The following is a 24,254-nucleotide window of genomic DNA, read 5'->3' as shown; positions in this document are numbered from 1 at the left end:
GTGTGTGTGTGTGTGTGTGTGTGTGTGTGTGAGGAGAAGGTCAGATCACCCTATTCATAAGGAAAACACCCACAGTAGAGTATCTAGTCACACCTGATGCCAAAATAAGAAATCCCGAAATCCAGAATAATCTCTTCTGTAAAATTCCCCCATAATAAACATAATTTCAAAGCAATAGAACCAGTTCATTCTATAGCATACTTCACTGAAATCTTTAATGTTGTGTTTAATGTTGTTTGTGTTGAGTTATCAAGCTGTTTCATGGTGTCTCTTAATTCTAATAGCACTTATGGTCTCAACAGCTATAGTATAAGTAAAATTCAAAAAATACAATGTTAAAAACCCCTGAAATTGTATGTTGCAGAACTGGTCATGAACAGAAGTAGCAGTAGTGTTGAACAGAATTTGCCGTTTAGCAGCGTTTGGTTTCCACCTACCGGTAAACCAAAGTTACTGCAAGGTGATATTAGTTTAAGTACTTCCTCTCAGAAACTTGTTTTTTTTATATATATATATATCGGTTATATGTTGTAATTGTTCGCATGTGTACCTTTGGATTTGGATTTTTGTCATTGCACAGAAAACAAAAAAAGAGTTAAACGTATTACAGTACAGGTTTCTCATAAGCAAAAACACAATGTAACCGATTACAACTCAGATTGTTTGTCCTTTTCTGTATTTAAAAAATATATATTTTTACACCACAGTGAGCACATCTAAATATTTTCGCAGAGTAGAGGAAGGTTTGCTCAGATTTTAACCAGAGATTCAGGAAGTAATTATATTTCTTACACCTATTTGGTGCGATTCTAAATAAAACCAGCTCCACTTTGGTTTCAGCATTACGAAAGCTCAGATCAGCCACCCCATGCCAGCAGGGGGCGCTCAAGTGTACTTGATCATCATTGACATATCCATCCATCCATTTTCTGACACCCTTGTCCCTCAGTGGGGGTCGGGAGGGGTCATTGACATATCAAAATATACAATTCTGTTAATATCAGATCAGACTAACTCTAAAAACAACCCCCTTTATAAATGTGCTGAAAAAACAAAACAATCTTAATCCAGCATACAAATCATGTGAAGTTCTTGTCACACAATGAGTTGTGCCGTCTTTTAAACGCAGGTTATTAGTGACGTTTCTAGCTCTTGATGTTCAAAATATATTGATAGCTCTTCAGGAACCTCTAAAAGCCCCCTTACTATTGTTTATGTATTTATTTTATACCTTGATGTCAGTCATACCTCCGAAGTATTTTTTTTTTTTTACTTCTGTGTAAATTATTTGTGGTTGTATATCCTCTTAGGTCTTCAAAATGAAGCAAAAATAGAAATTATGCTTCAATGTAGTTAAATAGTGAAATTATCTCTTTTTCTGGATGATTCATTGCATTAGAATCACAAATCTGGGATGCCTTTAACGATACCCTTTCATTTCAACCCTCTGTAAAGGTGATAAATTATTATATTTGCACTTAGCACAAACGTTCAGACATAACTAATTTTAAAAAAACATCTTAAATTTGGCGAGCGAAATTTAAGACGTTTTTCACAAAATCTTAATGTTGTAGTAGCAGCAGTAATCCAGCAGGGGTCAGCGTTTCCCCGCGGCAGCGCCCAAAGGACACGCCTCCTCTCTCCCTCCTTCTTCTCCTCCTCCTCCTCCACCTCTCTGCATGTTGCCGCTGCTTCTGTTGCCTCAGCTGGTTTCAGGAAGCGGAAGCAGGAATGTTGGAGTGTTTTTTAGAAAAGTTTGGACACTTCTGACAGTTTGGGCTCAGACTCGATTGAACTGTGGAGAAACGTGACGGTGAGTAACCGGAGCTTGTCTACATGGCTCCACGCCGGGTGTTTGTGTATGTGTATGTGTGGAGAGTTTTAAACTGCGGCTGCTGTCAGCGAGTCCTTCGAGCCAGGGCTGAGCAGCAGGTTGGGCTGACACAGTTAGGAGAAAAGTTAGTTTAATATTCACAGAGGCTGTGCATGTCGTGAAAATGTGAACTGAAGAAAGATTGATAGTTGTAAAGAGACTTTGTTTGAGCGAGTTGTGGTGTTTCTGTGTTAATAGTTACATGTGAAGTGTTGACTAACAGGCTGGATGGCTCAACTTCAGAATGCATGCTGACACATGGGACTCTTCCTCTTAAGTGCAAACTYTGCTGCGTAGCACAGTTTTAATGCATATMGACAGAGTTTGAAGAGGTTTATTGGATAAATTTAACAGATAACATTTGTGCAATACCCACAAATATAACCTTAGAGAAATATTGTGAAAGATTTTTAAAKAAAATGTGAGAAAATAGTTCAAATTAATCTACATCTCAGGTGATTTAACTCTGGAATGAAACACTTGACGTGTTGATTTCTACTGACCGAAATTCCTACATTTCTATGTTTTCAGTCATGTTTGTATTTAATGTAAGAGCTCAGCTCAGAGCTCGACCTTTATTTTGTGTAAAGATTTTTATTTGAGGCTCTGACTGCACAAATGTAGATTACTAGCTAAAAGGGCTGGTGAATTTTTAAGACAAGTATTTTTACATTTTCAAACTMYATATTCCTTTCACGGCTTAAAACGTAAACACATTCTTGAACTTTAGTGCATCTAAAAATGTGATTGATTGAATTCATTTAACAGTTGAATTGAAAAATAATAAAAATTTAATGAGACTTTTGTTATTTTTATAAAGTTCCTAAAAAAAAAAAGAAAAACTGTCATCCATTTTTAAGTATCACCCATAAAAAGAAGAAACCATCCTTTTTGTTTTTTTGTTTTTTTAAATTATAATGGAGTTCAACCTAATAAACTCAAATATTTCCGATACATTTCTGCTCTTAACTTTGCTCATCTGTATTTTAAAGGACTTTTTTGATTTAGTATTTAACCCCCTACACAACGTTCTCATTGAAAGCAAAGATCCCTTTACTGAGAATCTTTTCGAACCTTGGGCCGTATGTGAAGCTAGGCTAACATTGACTTGCTTCATTTCTGTTTTGATATTACTTGTTGATAATTTTTTCTTGTAGTTTCCTTTGTCATTCCAACTAAGCATGGTGGAGAAAACTTACAAATCTTCTGTTTCCAAAACCCAACTGCTTTGCATTGAGGCTTGTACTTGTTAATGACGGGTGTGTTAGCATTGTGCAGCACTCTACTCGTGTCTCTCTCAAACTACATTGTCTTTGTTTCTGTCCTGGATCTTKATTTGAGTCCAATCTCTGAGGCTGGTGACTCGGATGAACTTATCCTCCGCAGCAGAGGCGACTCTTGGTCTTCCTTTCCTGGGGCGGTCCWCACATGAGCCAGTTTCTTTGTAGCGCTTAATGGTTTTTGCAACTGCACTTGGGGACACTTTCAAAGTTTTCCCAATTTTTCAGACTGACTGACCTTCATTTCTTAAAGTAATGATGGCCACTTGTTTTTCTTTACTTAGCTGCTTTTGTTTTGCCATAATACAAATTCTAACACTATTCAGTAGGACTATCAGCTGTGTGTCCACCTGACATCTGCACAACACAACTGATGGTCCCAACCCCATTTATAAGGCAAGRAATCCCACTTATTAACCTGACAGGGCACAACCTGTRAAGTGAAAACCATTTCAGGTGACTACCTCTTGAAACTCAAGAGAATGCAGAGTGTGTACAAAGCAGTAATCACAGCTAAAGGTTGCTACTTTGAAGAAACTAGAATATACTGGGTATTTTCAGTTGTTTTACACTTTTTTGTTTAGTACATATTTCCACATGTGTTAATTCATAGTTTTGATGCCTTCAGTGTGAATCTACAATGTCAATAGTCATGAAAATACAGGAAACTCATTGAATGAGTAGGTGTGTCAAAACTTTTGGTCTGTACTGTGTGTGTGTATGTGTATATACATATAATATATTATATATATATACATATATATATATACACATACACAAATTTTTTTTTTTAAGTAGATTTTTCAGCTGGGAGCTTCCGAGAGCCCGAAGGCTCAAGAATGCTTTGAATCACAAAGTTAACATGCAGGAGGTATCKCCAAAGACAATTGTAGCTTTTTTTAGTGTGCTCTGAGTTCTAACTACTTAAAAAAAGATATTGTAATTACCTTGCTCATAATGTTACAGTGAGGTTGTTTGATTAGTGTCTCCTGATAACCACAAACTGGGTGAAGGAAATTGGTACGACTTTTAATTTGCTGCCGCACAGGAAAAAAGCAAACGATGGAAAACCTCAGATGAAATACCTGCTTTAAAGTAAAGAACTTAAGGAAATGAGCCGGGTGCATAGCTGTGGTTGTGGCGATGTACTGCTGGCTGGTTGTTGTTTTTTTATTGAAGTAACTTCCTTTTCCACCGCTAAACCTGATCTGAACATGAATGTTTATTAAACGTATATTTGTGTTGTCTGTGTAATGGAGACGGCTTTCACATGACGGCTTATCGATGGAGCTGTATTTGTTTAGCAACGTTTCTGAAGGTTACAGCAGCTGGAACGGTTTTTATGGGAATCGACTAACAGTAAAACTGTCTGAGATAAACATACGGAAGAAGTAAACTCAATACAGTTTGCTGYTTTTTTATTTTTATTTTTACATTTCTATTTTAATTTTATTCATTATGTATAGATTTTTTAAACCAAATGTCAGTGAATGTTAACATAGTCGATTTGTGTGTGAAAGGAAAACAAAATGTGATTTTTAACAATTAAAAATGTAAAACATTTTTGATGAGATGCTGCTCCCATTTAACTTATTTCTACTAATTATTTAAATGTCACACAAATTGGTGCCATTTGCGCTTGGTTTTCACTTTCAAAGTGCAACCGAAAGTCAATGTAAAAACCACTCTATTATCAGATCAGTAARCATACACATTTCTGAAGCAGTGAGTGATATACGGCTGATGCTCACAGGATGTTCAGCTCAGTGAAAAACCGAAGCGGCATGACATTGTCATTAACCAATAGAACGTTTTCACGACTAATATCTGTTTTATAGGCATATAAAACTGTTTCCASAGGCCAAAAAGTTGTTACTCTCCATGACAGTCGGTGCACACACGGTGCTTTGTCAAGTAAACTGTTATCTGTAGTACTTGGTACTGTATTTGAAATGTCTGAGTACGTAAATTCAACTGCTGTGAAATGTCGCCTCGATTACAATGTTCCTTAATTTCAGACACTAATCAAACGTTCTTTCTGCGCTGGTGAGGGTTTATTCACCTCTGTATGCTAAAACCTTTTAGCAGTTGATGTGACAGGGACGTTGAACTTGTGTTAGGATTGATTTAACAAATAGCTATTTGGCCACTTGGTGAAATATTTCATGTACAGATGGTCAAGCATGGAAAAAGAGAAAATGTAACACAGTCTACTGTGTAAAATACTTTAATCTGAASACTGTAAATCTGTCATTTATCCTAATGCATAACCACCCTTCACGACAAAGACACGGCAAACTATCCATTGACCTACACATACATGACTGAAGTTAATATTTAGCAAAATGTGGCTTTTTGCTTCACGTTCAAATCGTATACATATGAGATAAACAGTGTGACGGCAGCTTGAAACTGTTCATTTCTTTATACATTTAGTGATTTATTATAAAATTTGAAAAAGCGTTTACAATGCAAACGCTAAAAGAAATACCTAAGTTTGTTACATGCCAAACCTGCAACCACAAATAGTTTCTTGTTTCTGCAGAAATAGTATGGGAGTTTCTTATTTCTGCAGGATTAGTCTGGATGTGATGAATTGACTGTCAAAATAGATCCATTTTTCTTTTGCTAATTATTGGGCCTCTTCTGAGTGTGTTTGGATTTTGTCTGCTGATTTTCAAAGCTGGGTTTAACATTTCTGCCTATTTTTGGGAACTTTTTTTTTTTTAGGCAACAGAGCATAAACRGGCCAGAACAAGAAAACTGGTGTTTGTAATTATAGTAGATATGTTTACAAGACAGATGATTAAATTTCAGCCAACTTGTGTTGAAAGGAGAAACTTGTTTTGTACAATTAAGAAGGAAAATTAAAGTCACGACTAACCTGAGTTAGAAAATATTTTCTGTAATTTCCTCTGAAATGTTGCTACTGTCTGCTTGATGGTGAAAAAAGATGAAAACGACATACCTTTTGTTTTTATGTGACATGTTGAGGGACATAAATGTAGCTGACGGAGTGAAACGCCAACTTTATTCACGTTCAAACTTTACGTCAAAATGAAGTTTGTTGGAATAGGAAAAATATACAAAAATAAATAAAAAACAAACAAACTAATATCTATATTCTGAAACGGAAAAATAATTATTTAAACTATAATGGATTTTAGAAATGGATTAAAGTAAAATAATTTAGCGGAATGTCTTTTTTTTTTTTTTAATTTAAAATTTTTTTTTTTAGCATGAATAAATCCAACCGTAAATGTTTTCAATTAGCTGATTTGTAAGAAATGGTCATTCTGTTTAATGATTAAATGATTTTTCCAAAGCAATTGTACTGGCAGTACTTATGCATGCCTGAAAAATCAACATAGTCATTGGAATAGTAAATATTTGCTTTGAATCAGACCCCGAAAGATGATCTTGACCGCTCACTTACCTGATCAAGACGGTAAATGCAACCGTGCGTGCGCTTCATCTGTTTTCCCCATCGACTAAATAAATAATCTTGCATCTAGAGCGTCTCTCAGGTAGGAGAACCTAACTGGTTTGTCACCATCAGATTTTTGTCTTTGGARACGAGATAGAAGAGTTAAGCAGTTACACATTTTGAGTTATTTTTTTTATGCTACACAATGCATCTATAACACTGAGTGACAATGATCTTAAGAATGAAATGGAAAAACCCGGGTCATGTCTAGTATGATTTTTTATTTTTTTATTAAGCAGTTGCATTTGAACTTCTGTTGTTAATAATTTCAGTCACTTTACATCCATATAAATATCACCATCAGTTCTTAATGGAAGCTGAGTCTTTGTGCGCCCGCCGGTCCTCTGCTGCAACGCTGAGCCGGACTCCATTGATGGTATAATGTTTGGGCAGAGCCGAACTCTTGAGCCTGGCTTCTGTCAAAGACGACAGGCTGACTTAACATCTCGGCTGGATATTTGTGCCATTAATGGGGCCATCCTCTTCTCACAGTGACACCCGGTTTACAGTGAACTAAAACAGAGAATGCCCAGAAAATCCTCACATTTCAAATAGTTTATTGAACAAGCTTGTAACACAGATTTAGAGTTACTTAAGAACAGTCTCATATTTTCATGAGTAACATCTACATTTATAACTATTTATTATCTCTCTTTTTATTAATAACACCGTTATGCAAGAGATCTGCTTAAGCTGTAGTAATATTCATAAACCAATCATTATTCTCATCTGTGTCAAAATATCAATCCGCCGACTGATTTCTATGGGATGATAAAAACTGTCACTGTAAGCTTTTCTTGTTGAACAAATGCTAAAATTGATCAGTATTGTTATTCAACTGCTCCAATGATTAATTTGGCATAATAAAAATAAACTAGTATAGTGACAAACAAAGATGAATAATACTCAAAAAAAGGGAAGTTTGACAATCGAGTTGGAGTATAAATAAGAAAAAAATAATTAAACGCTGAAATTTGTCTTTTTTAGTTCTCATATACACAGAAGTCTGATTGCGGTAGCATTTAGTTTGTAGTATGATTGACTACAATCTAAACATGAATCAGATTTTTTTTTTAAAAATCAGATTTGAGCATCAAGACCTGCTTTGTGAAATGAGCTTTTTGAGATCACGTCTGGAACCTTTTAGAAATGTTTTTTTTGTTTCGTTTTTGCTTTAACAGTAATTTTTTTTGTATAAATTTGAAAATAATATATATATTAAAAAAACATCTTTCCTTCTTGGATATTTATGTATTGATGTTTGCTTTGGTGTTTTGTATGCAACACCATAAACATTACAGGGGAGGCAGTGAATGCAGAAAAAAAGGGAGGCAGGTGATTGCCAAGGAGATGAATATCAGTTTCAAGTGACACCAAATCAGTCTGATCTTCCGGTGATGCAGAGCAAAAATACGGGTTTTTGCTCCGCAAACAGGCTTTCTGAGGTTTTAATTGCCATCCGGCTAGAAATCTACCAAAACCATTTTCAGAGAGCTTAGTGTCCATCCAGCTATATTTGCTCAATCTGTATAATTAGCACAAGCAGGAGGGATCAGTATTGATTCAAGATGTCACCGATTCACTTCTAAGCATTTGAAATGGGTGTCAATGTTCAAATTTACAGCCATAATGATATGTTGTTAGTTGTTGTTTGCTAAAAGAAAACCTTGATTGTTTTAATTTGTTGTTTGGTTAATTATTTTTACACAGAATAGTAATTTATCTTTATAAAAGGGAAATTCTGCAAAAAAACAAAACAAGATGCTAAAGAATTTCGAGCATGTCTGTGATGGTGCCACATTTATTATAAATGACTAGAAGGATGTCTTGCAAAAAAACAATTTAAGAAAATCCAGTTTAAAATGTTTACGGCAAGAACATCATGTTAAGAGAAAAGTGGCACATGCACCAAGATGTTCACACTCACACACGCACACACACACACACACACACACACACACACACACACACACAAAGTTAAAGAGAGGAAATAAAGTTATTGTTATGGAACAATCAAGTTGAAGTTGAGTCCAATGAAAATATTATAGGAGGGCCTAATTACACAGTTCATGCGAATTTCCCGGAAGCCGAATCGTTTGAATGAGCTGAAATTCTCAGGAGCTGCAGGACTAGTCAACATTGTGGAAGCATTTGGGTGTGGATTTTTGGTGCAGGAAATTTACACCAGTAAAGTGAGTGCTTATTCTAATCTCAGACAAGAATTAAACTAAATCCTTTAAGTTGTTAAACGCATTTTTTATTTAGTCAATATGTTTTTTTGGCTGTACTTGAAACTTTTGTAAAAATGTTTAGGCAAATTGTTTGGTACTTTGCCAAGCAATTTGAAATATGTTTTAGTGGAAAGGCGGCTGCACAGAATGTCTTGTAAATTTGCAGTCTAGTTCCTGGATTCTCTGTTTGTGTGTGCAAGACAACAAAAAATGGGCTGTATAAAAACATTTTTTGCCAAAAGTAGACAATTGTAACCTTTTGATATTTAGATATGTTTTCTTGAGTTATTCATTGATACAGGTCCAGCAGACTTTCAGTGTTACTCATAAAAATAGTAAATTAACTTAGCTAATCTCTTAATTTTAGGTTGTTTAAATTGAATAAAATGTGAGGAAGGAGACTGCTCCATTTCACAACTGGCTTTTAGTTGTCATGCCGAACACCTTGTTGTTTTAATAGATTTTTTTTGTGTTCCTGTGCTTTACTTCTTTGTGATCTTGAAATGAACATGAGTTTAATTTAGTTTCTTAGTGTAAAAGCTGCTGCTGCTGATGGGGAGATAAACAGCCATGAAACTATTATTAAACCTGATTCATCAGATTTCATCATGCAGCCTGTCAGACTGTTGTTGTTTTCCTCCTATCTAGTTTGTTTTGCATTTTCAGCAGAGCTCTAAAAATAAATGCATCCCTCTCTTATATCCCTCACCATCTCTCTTTCTCTCGGACAGGAAGTTATCCTGTTCTCTCTAAACACACACTTCCTGTTTCACACGTTCTCATTCAGATTTGGCTGCACCCTCCTCTGGCTCTAGCCATCTTCATCTCCTTTCTCTTCTTTCGTTCTTTCACTCCATCACATTTCCCTTCATCTTCCACGGTTAATGACACTGGCTGATTGAGTTCCCGTCTTATGTCCGGTGGGTTACATGAGCACATTGGCAGAACATTCACGCATAATTTCCTTTTTTTCTTTTCTGTGCTGCGAAAAGGAAGAGCTGCAGAGCGTTGGCAATGTCTGAGCCTGTAAAATACAAAATTTATTGCAGTTTGAACAAATATCCTTGTGAAGTAGGAACTATTCTGTCCTATGAGTTTTAACACAGTAGTTGTTTGCCTATCATCGACAGGGTTTAGTTACAAAATGAAAACCTAGAATTAGCCTCATGTTCCAGTTTACGCAAGCAATACATTTTGTTTCAAGCAAAATATATTGCTTGTAATTTCCAGAAATTATCATTCATAAAACCGTGTCGTAAGATGAGCTCCATCTTATGTCCTTTTTCTTTTCTCTTGTGGTTCATTTTAGAGAGAAACTGAATTCATATAAGTTGCAGCAATATTTAATTTCCCTTTGGGATCAATAAAGTGTTTCTGAATTTGAATTCAGATTTTTAGGTCTGGATGTTCATAAACATACCCACGCATTGTGTCTACAAAAAGAAATGAGCCCAAGCTAAATCCTTTTTGCAAAAACTTGTATAAGTTAGAAATGGCATGGAAAAATTAGACATCTCTGCCACAATGATTTATTATGCAATTAAAAGAGAAGCCCATTAATTATCATCCCATCCTGTGTGATTTTTCTCATGTCCCTTCTAGGGGACATTGCAGTTTTCATTACGGTTTATGAATGAGCTTTGTGGAAAATCTTCTCGAAACTGGATTTATGCTTTGACCTAAACCATCCTGCTGTAGCTCTGGATGGATTTTTTTATGGTTGTTGTATTACTGGAAGAGGAGCTTCTACCCCAAACTCGGTTATTTCAACTTTATCTGTCCTTCCATCGACTCTGACCAACTTCTTTGTTCTTGGTAAAGATAAAACATGGCGACAGCATGATACTGCAACCACCATGTTTACAGGGTGATCTGCAAGCACGCTTTGCAGCCCGTTGAAGCAGTTGGCTGCAGTGTTGCTGTGCTGCATGACTGTTGGGTCAGCTGGTCTCTCTAAATTGTCCTGAGGTGTTTGTGTGCAGGGTTGTTTGTCCTGCATGTTTCTATACTGGACTGGTGACCTGTGCAGAGTGTGCCCTGCCTCTCACCCAATGATTTCTGGAGCTGGGCATTGGCTCCCTGCAAGGCAGGTATAGCAGATGATGGCTTTAATAGCTCCTAGTTTCGCTTTAGCCTGGTTTTGGTAAGACGGTGTGTGTGTGAAGTTGATAAATGATAAGCAAATCAAGGAAGTTCCATCATTTTTTATTTTTATTTTATGTAAACTCTTCCTTTGATGCTGCGTCCTTTGACGATGTCAGTCACAACATCCTCATAGTTTTTAGAGCCCCGACATTGTGCCAAGTTTTAACCGTTGGTTATTATGCTCATTCCTTTCAGAAGGTGATTTTCCCATCTCTCTGCGTGGCTTTACTTCCTCCAAAGCGCTCCTGAGTTGTAGGTATACTGTCAGATTTCTTGTGAACTGCTGCCTGTGAAACAAAGTTTCTAATGAATTACTTCTCCACTAGCATTTGAGTGTCACTTTTCAGTTTCTGTGGGACACTGGAGTTGTTTCCCACATGGTGCTGATAAAAGCACAGGTTCTTCTAACCTAATTAGTCTCAGTTCTTGATTTTAAAAACGTTGGCTTCGGTCTGAAGTTTGAGTCAGTGTGGCTAGAAAAGACTTTTTCATTTGCTGCTTCATTATATTGACCTTTTATTGTTCCTCAGCTTATTCTGTTGTTAATGGAAAGTGTGTTGCAAATGATTATTTATCTCATAAAACTCATTAACATCAGCTGTTAATGAGTTGTTAATATTTTTTTTCCTATTCTTTCTGGCCTCCAGCTTTGGTAGCTATTGCTAACAACACATTTTCCACAAATTGTCATTCACAAACATCAGAGGTCATTGTGTTTTAATGTTGAGTTTAAGTAAGTAACTCATGATTTAAAAACACTTTGTTAAATATCTGAAATTGTATCACAATTGCAGTTTTTTCAGTTTAACTTTAACAGAGATTTCCCAAGCTCATCTGAGTGTAAATTTGCATGTCCTTTAATGGCAGCCTAACCATATTTTTTGGCATAAAAAGTAACTGTTATCTGTAAATCAACATAAGATAAAAGTCCTGCTTTTCCTTCAAGGTGGGAGGTAGCGGACCAAGCAGGCAAAAAGTTGTACGTAAACACAGATCGGCTGTCAGCTGATCTGTGTTTATGTAGTTTGCTAGAAAGGATTGAACATAAGGCTTTTTTTGGCTGGGCGTACTTTAAGCTACTTTATTTCCTCATGTCACCTCATCTGGCTGTGCTTGATGAGCAACAAATTCTGTTTTCTAAATAAATTAGAGTTATAACATTTAGGTAGAATTAATGAGAGCCGTTTGCATTATCTGCTTGCTTTATTTATGTGACTGTGTAGGGATTTGATTGCCAACTATTTCTATTGCTTTTTATTTGCTTTTTATATGCAACTGGAAGCTAAAGGGAGACTTTGCATCCTCATTTGGTTTCAAAATCTCAACCACAAAGATGCCCTGACCTCTCTGAGATCTTCTTTGTTTTACTGCCAATGTAGCATCAGCTAACAAAATTAATCACACGCTGTATTTATGCAGATGTTGGATTTTTAAACAAGGTTATAAAATCATATGGGAAACGTGTCTGGTGGCCTTAAATCGAAATGCTTGTAACAGTTTGTCCTGCTCGATGCTGGTGGATTTGCCCAATGCTCTCGGTTTTCAGATGTGGATGTTGTGTACAGGAAGGCCCGAGTGTTTCACTGTTGCCGCTTTGTGTGGTTGTGTCTGTAATCTCAACCGATCTCCTGGAGGGTCATTAATAATAAGACACCTCTCAGCCACATCTCCCCACAAAGCATCTGTATTTTTCTCCCTCCTGTCTCGCTCATTTCGCTGACTTACAGTAATTTGATACTTGTGATGTAAAAAATGTTTGACAGTGAGTTTTTTTCAGATTTAGATTTTTCTTTTATTCATTTCAACTACATAGAGCTTAAAAATGGATCATTGTGTCTGAATTTGGGTTTAAAAATTTTAACACATGCTGTTGAATATAATGGTTTCTAAAAATGAATTGATCAGAGTTGAGTTTGATTTCAGATCTTGTTTTTTTTGTAAATCTTTGTTTTGCCAATTCTGAGTTTAGAGCAGAGGTGACGTCACACTGTGTGAAAGTCTCTAAAACCGTTTTCTCTCATCTTAAACAAAGACAAAAATAACAGAGTGCACATTTTGAGCAGTTTTTATCCATTTATATATCCATTTATATTTGCAATTAACACATGTGGCACGGTTTGCTTGTATCACCACGAACCTTAGTCACTGACTGTATTCACTGGAGAATGTTGACCTTTAACGCAAAAATGCCAGAAATTCTGCTGACATTTCCAAATCAACATCATTCCTTAACCGACAGATGAAAGCTCAAAACAATAAAGCGGAGCACCTTAAGATGTTTAGCCTTCCTGTTATCTGCTTAAGGCGGCGTGACTTAGTCCTTTGCTAAGTCACGCTGCCTGCAGCAAGAGTAAAGAGCCGACATGTTTCTGTAGAAAATACAGTTTCTTTTTAACTTTGTACAGCTTTGTGGTTCTCCTGAATTCATTTCAACAGCTCATTGGTTACTTAATTCCCACTTGATAACATCTGAGAGATGAAGACAGTAAAGGTGTTGTTATCAGCATGACCTGTTAATTGTTGGTTCACTGATCAGAAAAGATTGTATTTTCAAAAATTACATATTCTGGTCCAGTCAAGCTGGGAACTGCCCGATTCTGGTCAGCAGAATCGGGCAGTTTCTGCTGACCAGAATCGAGAAGCACCAAGAAATCGTGATTTCTTGGTGCTTCTCTTATAATTTCAGTTTTGTTTTTTTCCTCTACTTAAATAACCAGTAAGTACTTTTCTTTTCCACAGTCATGCCACCTGTTGCAGATGTTGCTGCAGAGTCATCAGTCCTCTGACTGAATGACAAAAACAACACACACCAAAATGGACGTCGGCGTTCTTGACAGACAAACCACCGCTGTTCCAGGTACATTTATCCACTTTGCCAAACTTAAACTGCTGAAATAAGTTAACAGAGAGCTGGAAAGTACTTGAAATACTTGACTATATATTTAACAGATGTGCAGGTTAACAAAAATCTTCACATTTAATGTTGTTTGGCACATACTAGATGGATGCCTGAGCACTTTGTCATATCTCGGTTGTTTATTATCAACCTGATTGGCAGTAACGACATCAGTTTAAAAGCTATTGTCACTTATCCAGACTCAGAGGCTTTGCAAGTTTAAACTCACTCCGTTTTCGTTTGACTAGCTGCCAAACCTGACAGACAACATCGTGGCATTCAGACAGGCTTGTCTCTTTTCTTTGATTGATTCTCAGATCCCACTGTGGGGCCCGCCACAATCGCCAATGAGCGCCGCCAAGCCTGGGCCAGAAGCAGGGACTCCTTTGGGCAAGGGTCAAAACCAGACTGCTCTGACGCCCAGCAGATCCAAAGTAATGGGACTGGACAGACCCAAGAACCAGGTTAGACTGAGCTCAAGTGTCAGCAGCGCTAAGATGTGTAACAATCATGTTTGGGGAAGAAATATTGAACCACTTCCACTTAAAATGTTAGCAAAAGAGTTATCCTCATAAAAGCCAAAATAAATTGTTCTAAACTGTAGGTGTATTGTGCTGGAAATAATCATATCAGTGTCTTCAAATGCATGAAGTTTCTGCTGTATTGATTCCCACTGAATTGAAGTGAACGGGAAAACTTTAACATATCCAGCAGTAAGATAAGAAAGTCGATTGCCGAATACAGCACCGTCATATCTTATTGGAACTAAATAGTTTTTAGCACAAGCATAATGTAGCAACAGTTGTTTTAAATACTGAGTTTTTAAATTAACTCTTAGCACATGTGAGGTGCTAAGAGTCACATTTCTTGGCACTCCAAACATTTCTTTAAAAACCTAGTAAAATATACATTTTTATTATTTCCTTGCTTAAACCCATCAACCTGCTAATATTTAACAGTAATCTGTGACGTCCTGTTTATCTGATGTATGGAGATGACACCGACCAGTATGTAGTGCTTACTTTTGAAATATGGAGAAGGTTGTAAGAGGAGGTTAAAGTAAATGGATATTGATGTTTAAAAATTAGGAAGTGGTAATAGGAAAGAGAGTCTCATCTAAACGGTAAACAGGCAAAAACAACAAATGTTAAAGCTGCTTTAGAGAAAAGATCGATATCTTGAGGTCACTAACCCTAAAACCTGCTGGCTATTGYCTGCTGATGTAACCTCCTGCCAGTAACTCTAATGCTCGTGGCTTGAATGTCGGACCTTCCTAAGGTATGTTACGTGTTTGCAGTAATATTATTGCCAAATCACATAGACAAAAAGTGTAGGAAATGTAGGAAATAGTTTTTCTCAACGCAAATAACTAAACAGAAAAATGTGTGTGAATTATGATGTGTCTAATGCAGAAATTACAACCTGTGACCACTCTGATGATTTACGATTTCAGGACTAAAACATTGCATACTGGAATTGGAGCATTATATTAATAGAGGGTTGTAATCCCTGCAAAACATCTGCTGAATTATTGCACCAACGTTCTAACATATGTCTTTCTGCYAGGACAAGTTCCTAGCAAGATTGCAAACTGGCTGATTGACTGCAGGTAAAGTATTCACTCACTTAGAAGTGTTTTTTTTTTTTATTGTTCTGGTTTAGGTTGTTTATGAAGTGTCAAACACACTTTTTACTTTACAAAGTTACAAAAATTGCAAGACAATTATCGTAGAAGTTGGTAAATAATTGAGACGACTTCCATGAATGCTGTGTGAAAACTGCTCAATTACTGAATCAAAATGTAAGATTTGTCCTGGACGACCTTTCACATCTCAACTAACTGGTTGAGTGGCATTTCTCCTAAGTGTTTTTGTTATTCATTAGACTATTTATTTTTTCTCATGGTGTGCGGTTTATTAGCTGCTGACTTTGGATCGACATAAAGCCAACGCCTAGGCATACAACAGGCAGAACTTCAGGAAAAAGAAACGCACATAAGGAGGAGACCAACGCCTAGAGATAAAGCACATGATCTTTAGGGAAGAGCTATGAGGCAAAGGGAGAAAGGAAGAACCCGACAGAAGACGGAAAGAGAGGCAGAAAAAGAAAGGGAGAGTAAACAGAGGAGGGGTTCCTCCTGCTGAGTCAACATTGTTATCATGCGCTCACACGGTTTCAGCCACTGCCACTCAGAGCCCTCCACAGCGCTCCGATAGACATGACACGACATCCCTGCCTGCAGCACAGTCTGGTTACTGTGGCATTGGCTGTAGGAGCCCAAAGCTGGCATGGCTGAACATGGAGAGTGGGACAAATTTCCATATTCTGCAGCTGTGCGTTGTTACACAAGTTACACAACCCTTGCCGTGCGTGTATGTGTGTGTTTAATGGTGACATAAAGTTTGCCCCATTGATAAGAGGTGCAGTTCGTGCAACCGCTCAGTGCTCTCAGCAACCAGCAGCTTGAAGTAACTAATTCTGTTAAATAGTTAAGCCGGGTAAACTAGTTTTGCTGGCAGATGATCAAAAATGCAGTCTTTACAAACGTCACATTTAAATTTAACCCAAGTCTTGGATATTTTTTCCCATCCTGACAGGCAGCAGAGGTTATTTATGGCAGACAGTAAAACTTGATTGCCTGGACACTGTTTGACAAATGCTTTACATGGATTAGACATAGCATGACAGGCGCTAAGCGCAGTGAGGCTGCCTTGCATCCACTGACCTTGGCATTGCAGCTCATTTGCCAAGTAGCTTTTTATCCTGTATCCTATGTATTAATGGTCTCTGAAATTGTTCTGTTTAGAATTCAGGTTCTAATTTATATTTATACTTAACTCTGTCCTTTTTTTCATGTCCAGAACTCCTCTTGGAGCCTCTCTGGATGAACAAAGTTCTTCTCCCAGCAAAGGTAATTTATGTTTTCTCTTTTGGTTCATTATATCATAAGAAACCCAAAGAAACACCCTTCTGACACAGTTTAACTCTTTCAACATTTAATCATGTAAAAACAACTGATACTCACAACTTCTTCCTGCTCTAAAATCTGGTTATTCTCACCATTTTAGTAATACACTGACTTCTCATAACTACCCAAGAAACAACTGTAGCAGAAAAAAAAAGTAGATGGCCCCTTTACGTCGAGTGCTTGTATAGCAATGAAGCTGCTCCATAACTTCACCACATTGTATTTATTCTGCGGGTGTGTGTGTGCGTGAACAGGAGTGAAGATCGGCTGCAGCTTTGAAGATGACCTTTCGTTGGGAGCTGAAGGTCAGTTCAGAGGAAAAATAACAATGCAAATCAGATTAGAAATGTCTGCATATTGTTAACAGTTTCCTCCAATTCTGTATTTAAAAATATAATTTTAAAAATCAATTCTTATACCAAATGGCAGGGGTAGCTGTTTTGTAACTGTTAAAAATCATAACCACCGTTCCTTAATCTGCAGTGAGAGTTAAATGCTTGCCTCACTTTGTGTGGTTGTCTGATGTTTTGGTCAGCTTTCAGATTAAAAAAATAAATAAAACTACTTCAGATGTTTCCCAAGAACTTTTGGATTTCATTAGCATTGTCCCTCAGGACTGCAGTGGGTCCAAGAAGTCAAACAATATAATTCCAGATGTAACTTAAAACATAGTCGTAAACTGTTATTTAAATAATTAGAAAGCCGAGTTAGAACAATTGTAAACATTTAGTTGTTTCAGAGCTTTGCGAGTATTTTTATTGGCTTCTTGGGCCATCCTTCTTTTAATAAATGCAAATTTCCACTTTATTAGTTGCGGCGTGTAAATATTGTGGCAAAAACAATTACACACTCAGCTTTACACACGTCGGTCGTTGGTGTGTGAAGGTGTTTAAATGAGGGTCAGATCTCTTCCAAACAAAACGCCGCCAGCAGAACAAACAGAACATCTTGTGGGACTGCACTCAATTCCTCAGTCCTGTTTCTTCATGAAGGAAAAGTCAACAGTGGTTAGAAGTGTGGAAAGACACCACATGCATGGCTGGCCCTCCTCTGAAAGTGTGTGTATCTTCGTCATTCTTGTAATCTGCTGTGAAAACATACGATGAGGCTAAGAGGAGCAAAAGCACAATGGGCTGTAATGACCTGACGTTGATGCTGCGTGTGGGTTTGTTGGCCACCTAGGAGATTCTGGTCCTGAAAGATGGCTAAAAACTGGCTGGTTTGAGTTTATGTAGATTTAATCTGAAACATCCTGTAAAGAAACAACAGATCTGAGAACTCATTTCTATTGTTCAACAACTATTTATCTGGTCTCATATGAGTTCAAAACGATCAATTTAATCTATTTTAGAGCGATAAATGCAGCCTCAGTAGGTTGTTGTTGGCAGTAATAAATGCAGAATCTGTGGAAATGCATTAATAGTGTTTTATTTAGTTTTATTTAGTGGTATTAGTGTAATCTTTATATACAATCCTCTCCAAAGCTTTTCTATATTAGAACTTTTACAGATTAGAGATGGGTCAGTGAGTGATTGATGGTAAAGATGAACCAATCAGATTTTTTGTTTTGCCTTTTTTGTTTTGTGGATTTCAAATTCAGCTTTTCTAAGTTTTGAGCCACTGGTTCTTATTTGTAATTTGAAACGCTGACATGTCAAAATGTAAACATATAAGCTTCATTACTTGTGGGTTCTTGCCATGACCCATCATATGTGTGCAGCATAGTAGCAGAGGTGATGTTACACTGTGTGAGAGAGAACAAAAACAAAGACAAAATGAATGTGGAGTTGATGTTTTTAATAGTCTTTGATTTATGTCGCTGGCTGCTTTATTACATAAACAAAAAAAGGTAGTCTCTGTGTCTATCGCAGAAAGACTCTAGACCCTAAACTTCTTGTTTTCTGCAAGAAGCTCTGCTCTCTCTCTCACTCTTTTCCAGCCCAGATATCGCAGAAAGACTCTAGACCCTGAACTTAACTTCTTGTTTTCTCCAAGAAGCTCTGCTCTCTCTCTCTTGCTCTTTTGAAGCCCAGATCACCAAAGAAAAGTCTTCATATGTCAAATTATTTCCCTAAGTTGCATTTTATTTTTTATACTTTTTCAGTGGTATTGTTTTAAATTGAATGTCCAAACAGAAGTGAAGTGTGACGAAAAGATTCAAACCATTTAGGAAAACAAAAATAAAAGGAGATTTTGGGCTTTTGCTAAAGCGTAATATGATCCTCAAAAGTAGCTAAATTTGAAGTTTGCCTTTTTGTTTTCTTTTACTCTGTGAAACCATCTAGTGTAATTCTTACTGTGACCATGCATGTCTTTGTGTGGTGCATTTACTGACCTGATGGGAAAAAGATCAAAGTGTGAGGTTTCCAACTAACCAAACTCTGACTACTGGTATTTTGTGCAACTGTAGATGTTTTAAAACAGCTAAAATTGTCAGTCTTGTAAGTGAGAGAAAAGTCTAGGAGTCAACTTTCAGAAAACTGACCAGCAGAATGCAGAAATAGATGCTGGAGGGGAAAGCACGGTTTTACTCCATCTTCTAAATGTGTGCTCTAGTCACTCTACAATCTCATTAAGAAGAATTCAGAGCATCACAGTGTTCTGATCTGTGTTTTTAAAGAGATTTTTTTTTAATCTATAAAAAATACACACAAAAAATAGAATACTAGTAACCGACCCGTGCTTTCTAAAGACTTTGAACACATTCCTTGGGTTTTATTTATTTTCTGTTCAGGCCTTGTTTAAGGGATGGCAGAGCTACACGTGATTTACAACATTTTACTAGTATCTAAAGGCCATGTCTTTGAGAACTTCAAAAAATATCCAGCTAAGAACTGATGGATAACCTTGTAGATGCATCATGCACATGTTAATGGTCTAATGCCAATTTTTAGTTCATTGTTCTTTGAAAATGACCTTGTTAGTGCTAAAATACAATTTTATATCCAATTGCGACACTAGCAAAAAAAAAAAATTAAATAAAGTGCCTGGAGATTTAATATGAAATTGTCTCTTTGCCAAGTGATCTGTTATGTGTAGACACATCATTACACATTACATATTTTCCTTTTTTAATTTTTTGGATGTCATTTTATACACTCCAATCCATTGTTCAGAGTTGAGCTACATATTAAGGCAAAAATACATTAATCTAAAATGCCAAAACAAAATGAGTGAATATCTTTTTGGGAGAAAAAAAGATATTCACCAAAGTCCAAATATGTGATGGATTAGAGCTGAAGGAACAAAGTTTAAAGAAATGAAGAGTAAAAAAAGACATGTAATATAGACCAGTGCAAATACAATTAATGTTTCTGGTTCAAATTTTTTTTATTTTATATTGCCAAAAGAAAGGATTTTGATGAAGTTCTTTGAAATTATTGCTATCAAACAGTACTGCAAAGATTCTAAGCAGATGCAATTGAAACCTAAACCAACATGGAGGAATACAAGTCAAGCAGGTTTATTATGTTTGGCAAAAAGCATTCGGATTTAATTTAGAGACCAGTTTGCGACTGAAATTAAATATTTTCAGTTTTTATCAATATTGAGTTATGTTTCAACAGCCAGTTGGTCCAAATAAGCTAAACAAAAAACATCCAGCCAAGAACTGATATGTAACCGTGCCCACTTCCATCTTAATGCGTCTGTGATTTCTGTTAGTGCAAGTTTCTCTGTGTGCTTCAGGTTATTAAGTCCTGGCTGTAAGTGCTGCGATTGTGCACAAAGTGAGTTCTGTTGAGGCAGCTAATGTCCAGTGTGAAGTAAAAAGTCTCTGTTGATGTCATGTACGAACAGATCCAAATTGACCATAATGACATCAAGCGACATAAGAATGGGGTTGGAACAGATTAAAGTCTTAGTCACTGAATGGGATGGCAGCGAATTAGTAAATTAAATGGTTTGGGGTAGACGAGATGGAAGTGAGTGAGCAAGTTTCCAGATGCAGCTGAACTTTATCATTTGCCCCTTAATCCAGCCGTCTGCTGGAGAAGAAAACATGGGCCATTTCAACAGAAAGGGAAACGGAGAGATGGTGGCACACCTGCAGGTCTCAACAGGCTCTATGGAAATGAAAATATCACTCATGCTGCAGTTTGGCTTTAAGTTCTCATAGACAATACAGTAAATGGTGCTTAAGCATAAAAAAACTGTTTTATATAATCCAGTGTCACAGTAGGGAAGAAAGAATGCACTCTATTAAATTTGATGTTGATTTCTAAGATACAGCATGGTAGCATGTAACAGTGCAGACGGTGACAGATCCACCCGACCCGTAGAGAACGGGTACAAACAACTCTCACTAGTTCTTCTGTTTTCAACCTGGGGCAGAGATGAGCTGCTGCACTGCCACTGTTTATGGATTTCAAAGGGAAAGTTGCCATAGTAGCGGTTTTTTGATGAGGGTTGCATTCGACCCGCTAGTTCAAAATACAAAATACTTAACTAGCTAATACAAACCTTAACTCAGGTTTTCTACATAAAACAGGTTTTCAAAGTTCAACTCAAATTTACCAAGATTTACTCCAATAACACTAAGACATCAAAACCACTTCCCTCGCTGCAGCAAATCATTCTGTCGGTTCTGTTGACTCCTGATTCTTTTACATTTCTGTTTCTGCAGCCAATCATCTTCAGTCCAAAAATAATAAACCTGAAGCCTGGTGAGTTGTTTTTATTATTCACCCTCATCATTCAGTGTGTGAGGTTTAGTTGGTCAGCCTCTCCTCTTGCTCTAACAGTTCGTTGTACGTCCTTGTTGCTCTGTGTTTTTATGTAGTTTTGATTTCGTGGCGGATCAGAAGAGGATTCAGTACAAAGAGAGAGGGAGAAGCATGAACTCGACAGGATCGGGGAAAAGCAGCACTGTATCCAGGTCAGTTCATCCCATTACTCTTAAATCACTGAGTTTTCTCCAAGATGGAGACAAGTGGTCTCAAGTGGAAGAAAATGGAGACGCAGTGTGCTCTTGACGCTACTTAACATAAATGGCTCTCATGGACTCAAATACGTTAAATGAGGTTGAAGACAAAATTTAGACCTGATTTATAACAAATGGAGGGGTCCATGCCAAACAATCTCCAAAAAGTTCCTTTAAGTTTTAAGCTGCAATTYGGGTTGATTCTTATRAATCCTGCAGATTTCTCCAAATTTTTTTTGCAATTAACTTTTTTACATCTCATCACTTCACAACCACAAACATTTGTGTGCTTTATTGAGATTTTATGACACACAAAGCAGCAGATAACTAGGAATTCAAAGGAATTCAGTTCATGATTTTTAAAGTTTGTAAATTGTTCTCTGAATTTTATCCAGCCCCGTTTTTTTTACTCCAAATAAACTCCATTTGCTTTTGATGTAAATCTCCCGATGTGCAAAACAGGTGGAGACATACTGCAAAGGATTTAGCAGCTTAAAATGCAGCAAAAAATGTTTTTACAAACTACTGATGCATTGGTACTAAATAGAAATGCACGGTACATTCTTAAAAACTATTTATTTTCCTTTCCACTTCAAATGATTCCCTTCTTCATGTCTATCACACAAAATCCTAAGAATGTACAATGAAGGTTCTGATCTGACATAAATGTGCAATGCATGTGCAAGTATTTCAGCACATGGATTTAAATCATCACTTTTGATCATGTTTTAAAGATTTTCCTTTAAGTAGACCAACCAATAAACGTATTGATTTGATGTCCTCCATGTTTCCACTTCGCATGGTGCATGGTGGGTTGCTAACAGTCAGACTATTAACAGTGTTTCAGAGTTGCTGGACCTGTACGAGGAAGACCCGGAGGAAATCCTTTTAAATCTGGGTTTCGGTCGAGAAGAACCTGACATGTCCTCGAAAATTCCCCCACGGTTCTTCAACAACAYGTCTTCAGCGAGAGGCATTGACATCAAGGTAGTGCTGATTTAAACTTGGAAGCATGTAGTGTCAAAAAAATACTTGAAACCATGCACCTGTATAGCAGTTTAGGTTTTTTCTGCGTTATTAATGTTAACCGTTGATGTCGCTTTCTGTGGCTCTCCTTYAGGTCTACCTAGGAGCTCAGCTGCAGCGCATGGAACTGGAAAACCCCAACTAYGCTCTAACAAGTACTTACCTCCAACACCTTCTGCACTCCTCTGTCCCCTTCAGTGTTTATGGGCTCACTGTGCACATCTCTAGCAGCTGAACTGCCCAGCTAGTGGGTGTTTGCACTGAGCGCTTCAGAGCTCTGTGTCCTGAAACCGTAGACAGAGGAAGTGAAGCKCATTGACTGTGTGTGCGTGTCTTGTTCCCAGTACTACTGTGGGGTTTTGTGGGGTCCTTCAGTGTTTTTAGCTGTTCTGCCAACTGCCTGGACAACACTGCCAGAGAGCACAAAGATCTGTTTGTCCCAAACACACACACACACACACACACACACACACACAAACCTGCTCCCCTAACATCCTGGCCTCTTTTTGTTTTTGAAGTTTGGTCTACATGGAGGTATTGGCTCCCCAATTGAGCACACACGCACACACACCCACACACACACACACACACACACACAGCTGATCCTCTTCTTCTTGACAGATTTACAGTTTAGCCCCTTAAAAAAAAAACACTTGGCAAGAACATCCGTCTTGTGTCAAAACAAGAGTCTGTATCAGTCTTCATGTTTGGGGAGATTTGAATTGCTTTGGTAACTAGAACATAGTTAGAGCAGTTTATACCTCTTGGTTCTGGTTTAAGCAAGACCATCATCAACTTTAGCTCCTTGTTTTTATGAGTGCAGTAAAATGTGATTTTTTTTTTTTTTTTTTTTTTTGTAGCTGTGAATTTTTTTAGGTATGAATTATAAGTCCTGCATGTTTTCTTTGAAGCCTTTTCAACATGAACATGGATGTTTTGCAAAATATATCTGATTTTTCTGCTCTGTTTGCACCCAGAGTTTTTGCTGAGATTTTTTTWAAACTCCATTTGTGATCCATCTGGCTGGACAGGATACCCATGGATGATTAGAGATGATGATCCAGAAGCCTACATTGTACTCACCCACTGTTKTTTGTGAAACCAAAACAAAGAAGCCATTTTGTGGATCATGTCTTTCTGGATTTGTGCTGAATCGGCTTCCGTTTAACTTCAAATGTGAGCTGAAGAAGTTAATTACATATCTCACTTACATTGTGAGAGAAAACATGAGCTAATTTGTTTTTGGTATAGTTTTGGCAGAATCTCTAAAATCTACAGCCAAGTGTTGCTTTAGCCATAGCTAGAATGATCTTCTTTTTGAAATATGTCGCTGCTTATCCAGCCTAGTGCCTCAGCATTGGTATTAAATTAGACCCACATAAAAACCATAGKTGTAGCTTTACTTGAGCTAATGCTATCAAGGTTGC

The 24,254-nt window shown here is 37.1% G+C and overlaps 1 protein-coding gene across 2 annotated transcripts in view; it reads left to right on the top strand.

The window, feature by feature from the left end:
• Positions 1-1,680: 1,680 nt before the first annotated feature.
• Positions 1,681-24,254, top strand: part of itprid2 (ITPR interacting domain containing 2) — a 41,165-nt gene continuing 18,591 nt past the window's right edge. The window contains exons 1-10 of one of the 2 annotated variants that reach the window (XM_008432928.2): positions 1,681-1,813; positions 13,756-13,873; positions 14,230-14,376; positions 15,479-15,521; positions 16,774-16,823; positions 17,135-17,185; positions 21,505-21,544; positions 21,661-21,756; positions 22,641-22,788; positions 22,922-22,982. In XM_008432928.2, the coding sequence (XP_008431150.1) occupies positions 13,807-13,873; positions 14,230-14,376; positions 15,479-15,521; positions 16,774-16,823; positions 17,135-17,185; positions 21,505-21,544; positions 21,661-21,756; positions 22,641-22,788; positions 22,922-22,982 (703 nt within the window). In that variant the 5' untranslated portion in view covers positions 1,681-1,813; positions 13,756-13,806. The remainder of the gene's footprint in view (positions 1,814-13,755; positions 13,874-14,229; positions 14,377-15,478; positions 15,522-16,773; positions 16,824-17,134; positions 17,186-21,504; positions 21,545-21,660; positions 21,757-22,640; positions 22,789-22,921; positions 22,983-24,254) is intronic. The other variant, XM_008432937.2, reaches the window with a different exon arrangement.

Source organism: Poecilia reticulata, linkage group LG2 (genome assembly GCF_000633615.1).
Source record: "Poecilia reticulata strain Guanapo linkage group LG2, Guppy_female_1.0+MT, whole genome shotgun sequence".
Classification (NCBI taxonomy): Eukaryota; Metazoa; Chordata; class Actinopteri; order Cyprinodontiformes; family Poeciliidae; genus Poecilia; species Poecilia reticulata.
Note: the sequence above shows the minus strand (reverse complement) of the source record. Positions and strands in the feature narration are given on the sequence as shown.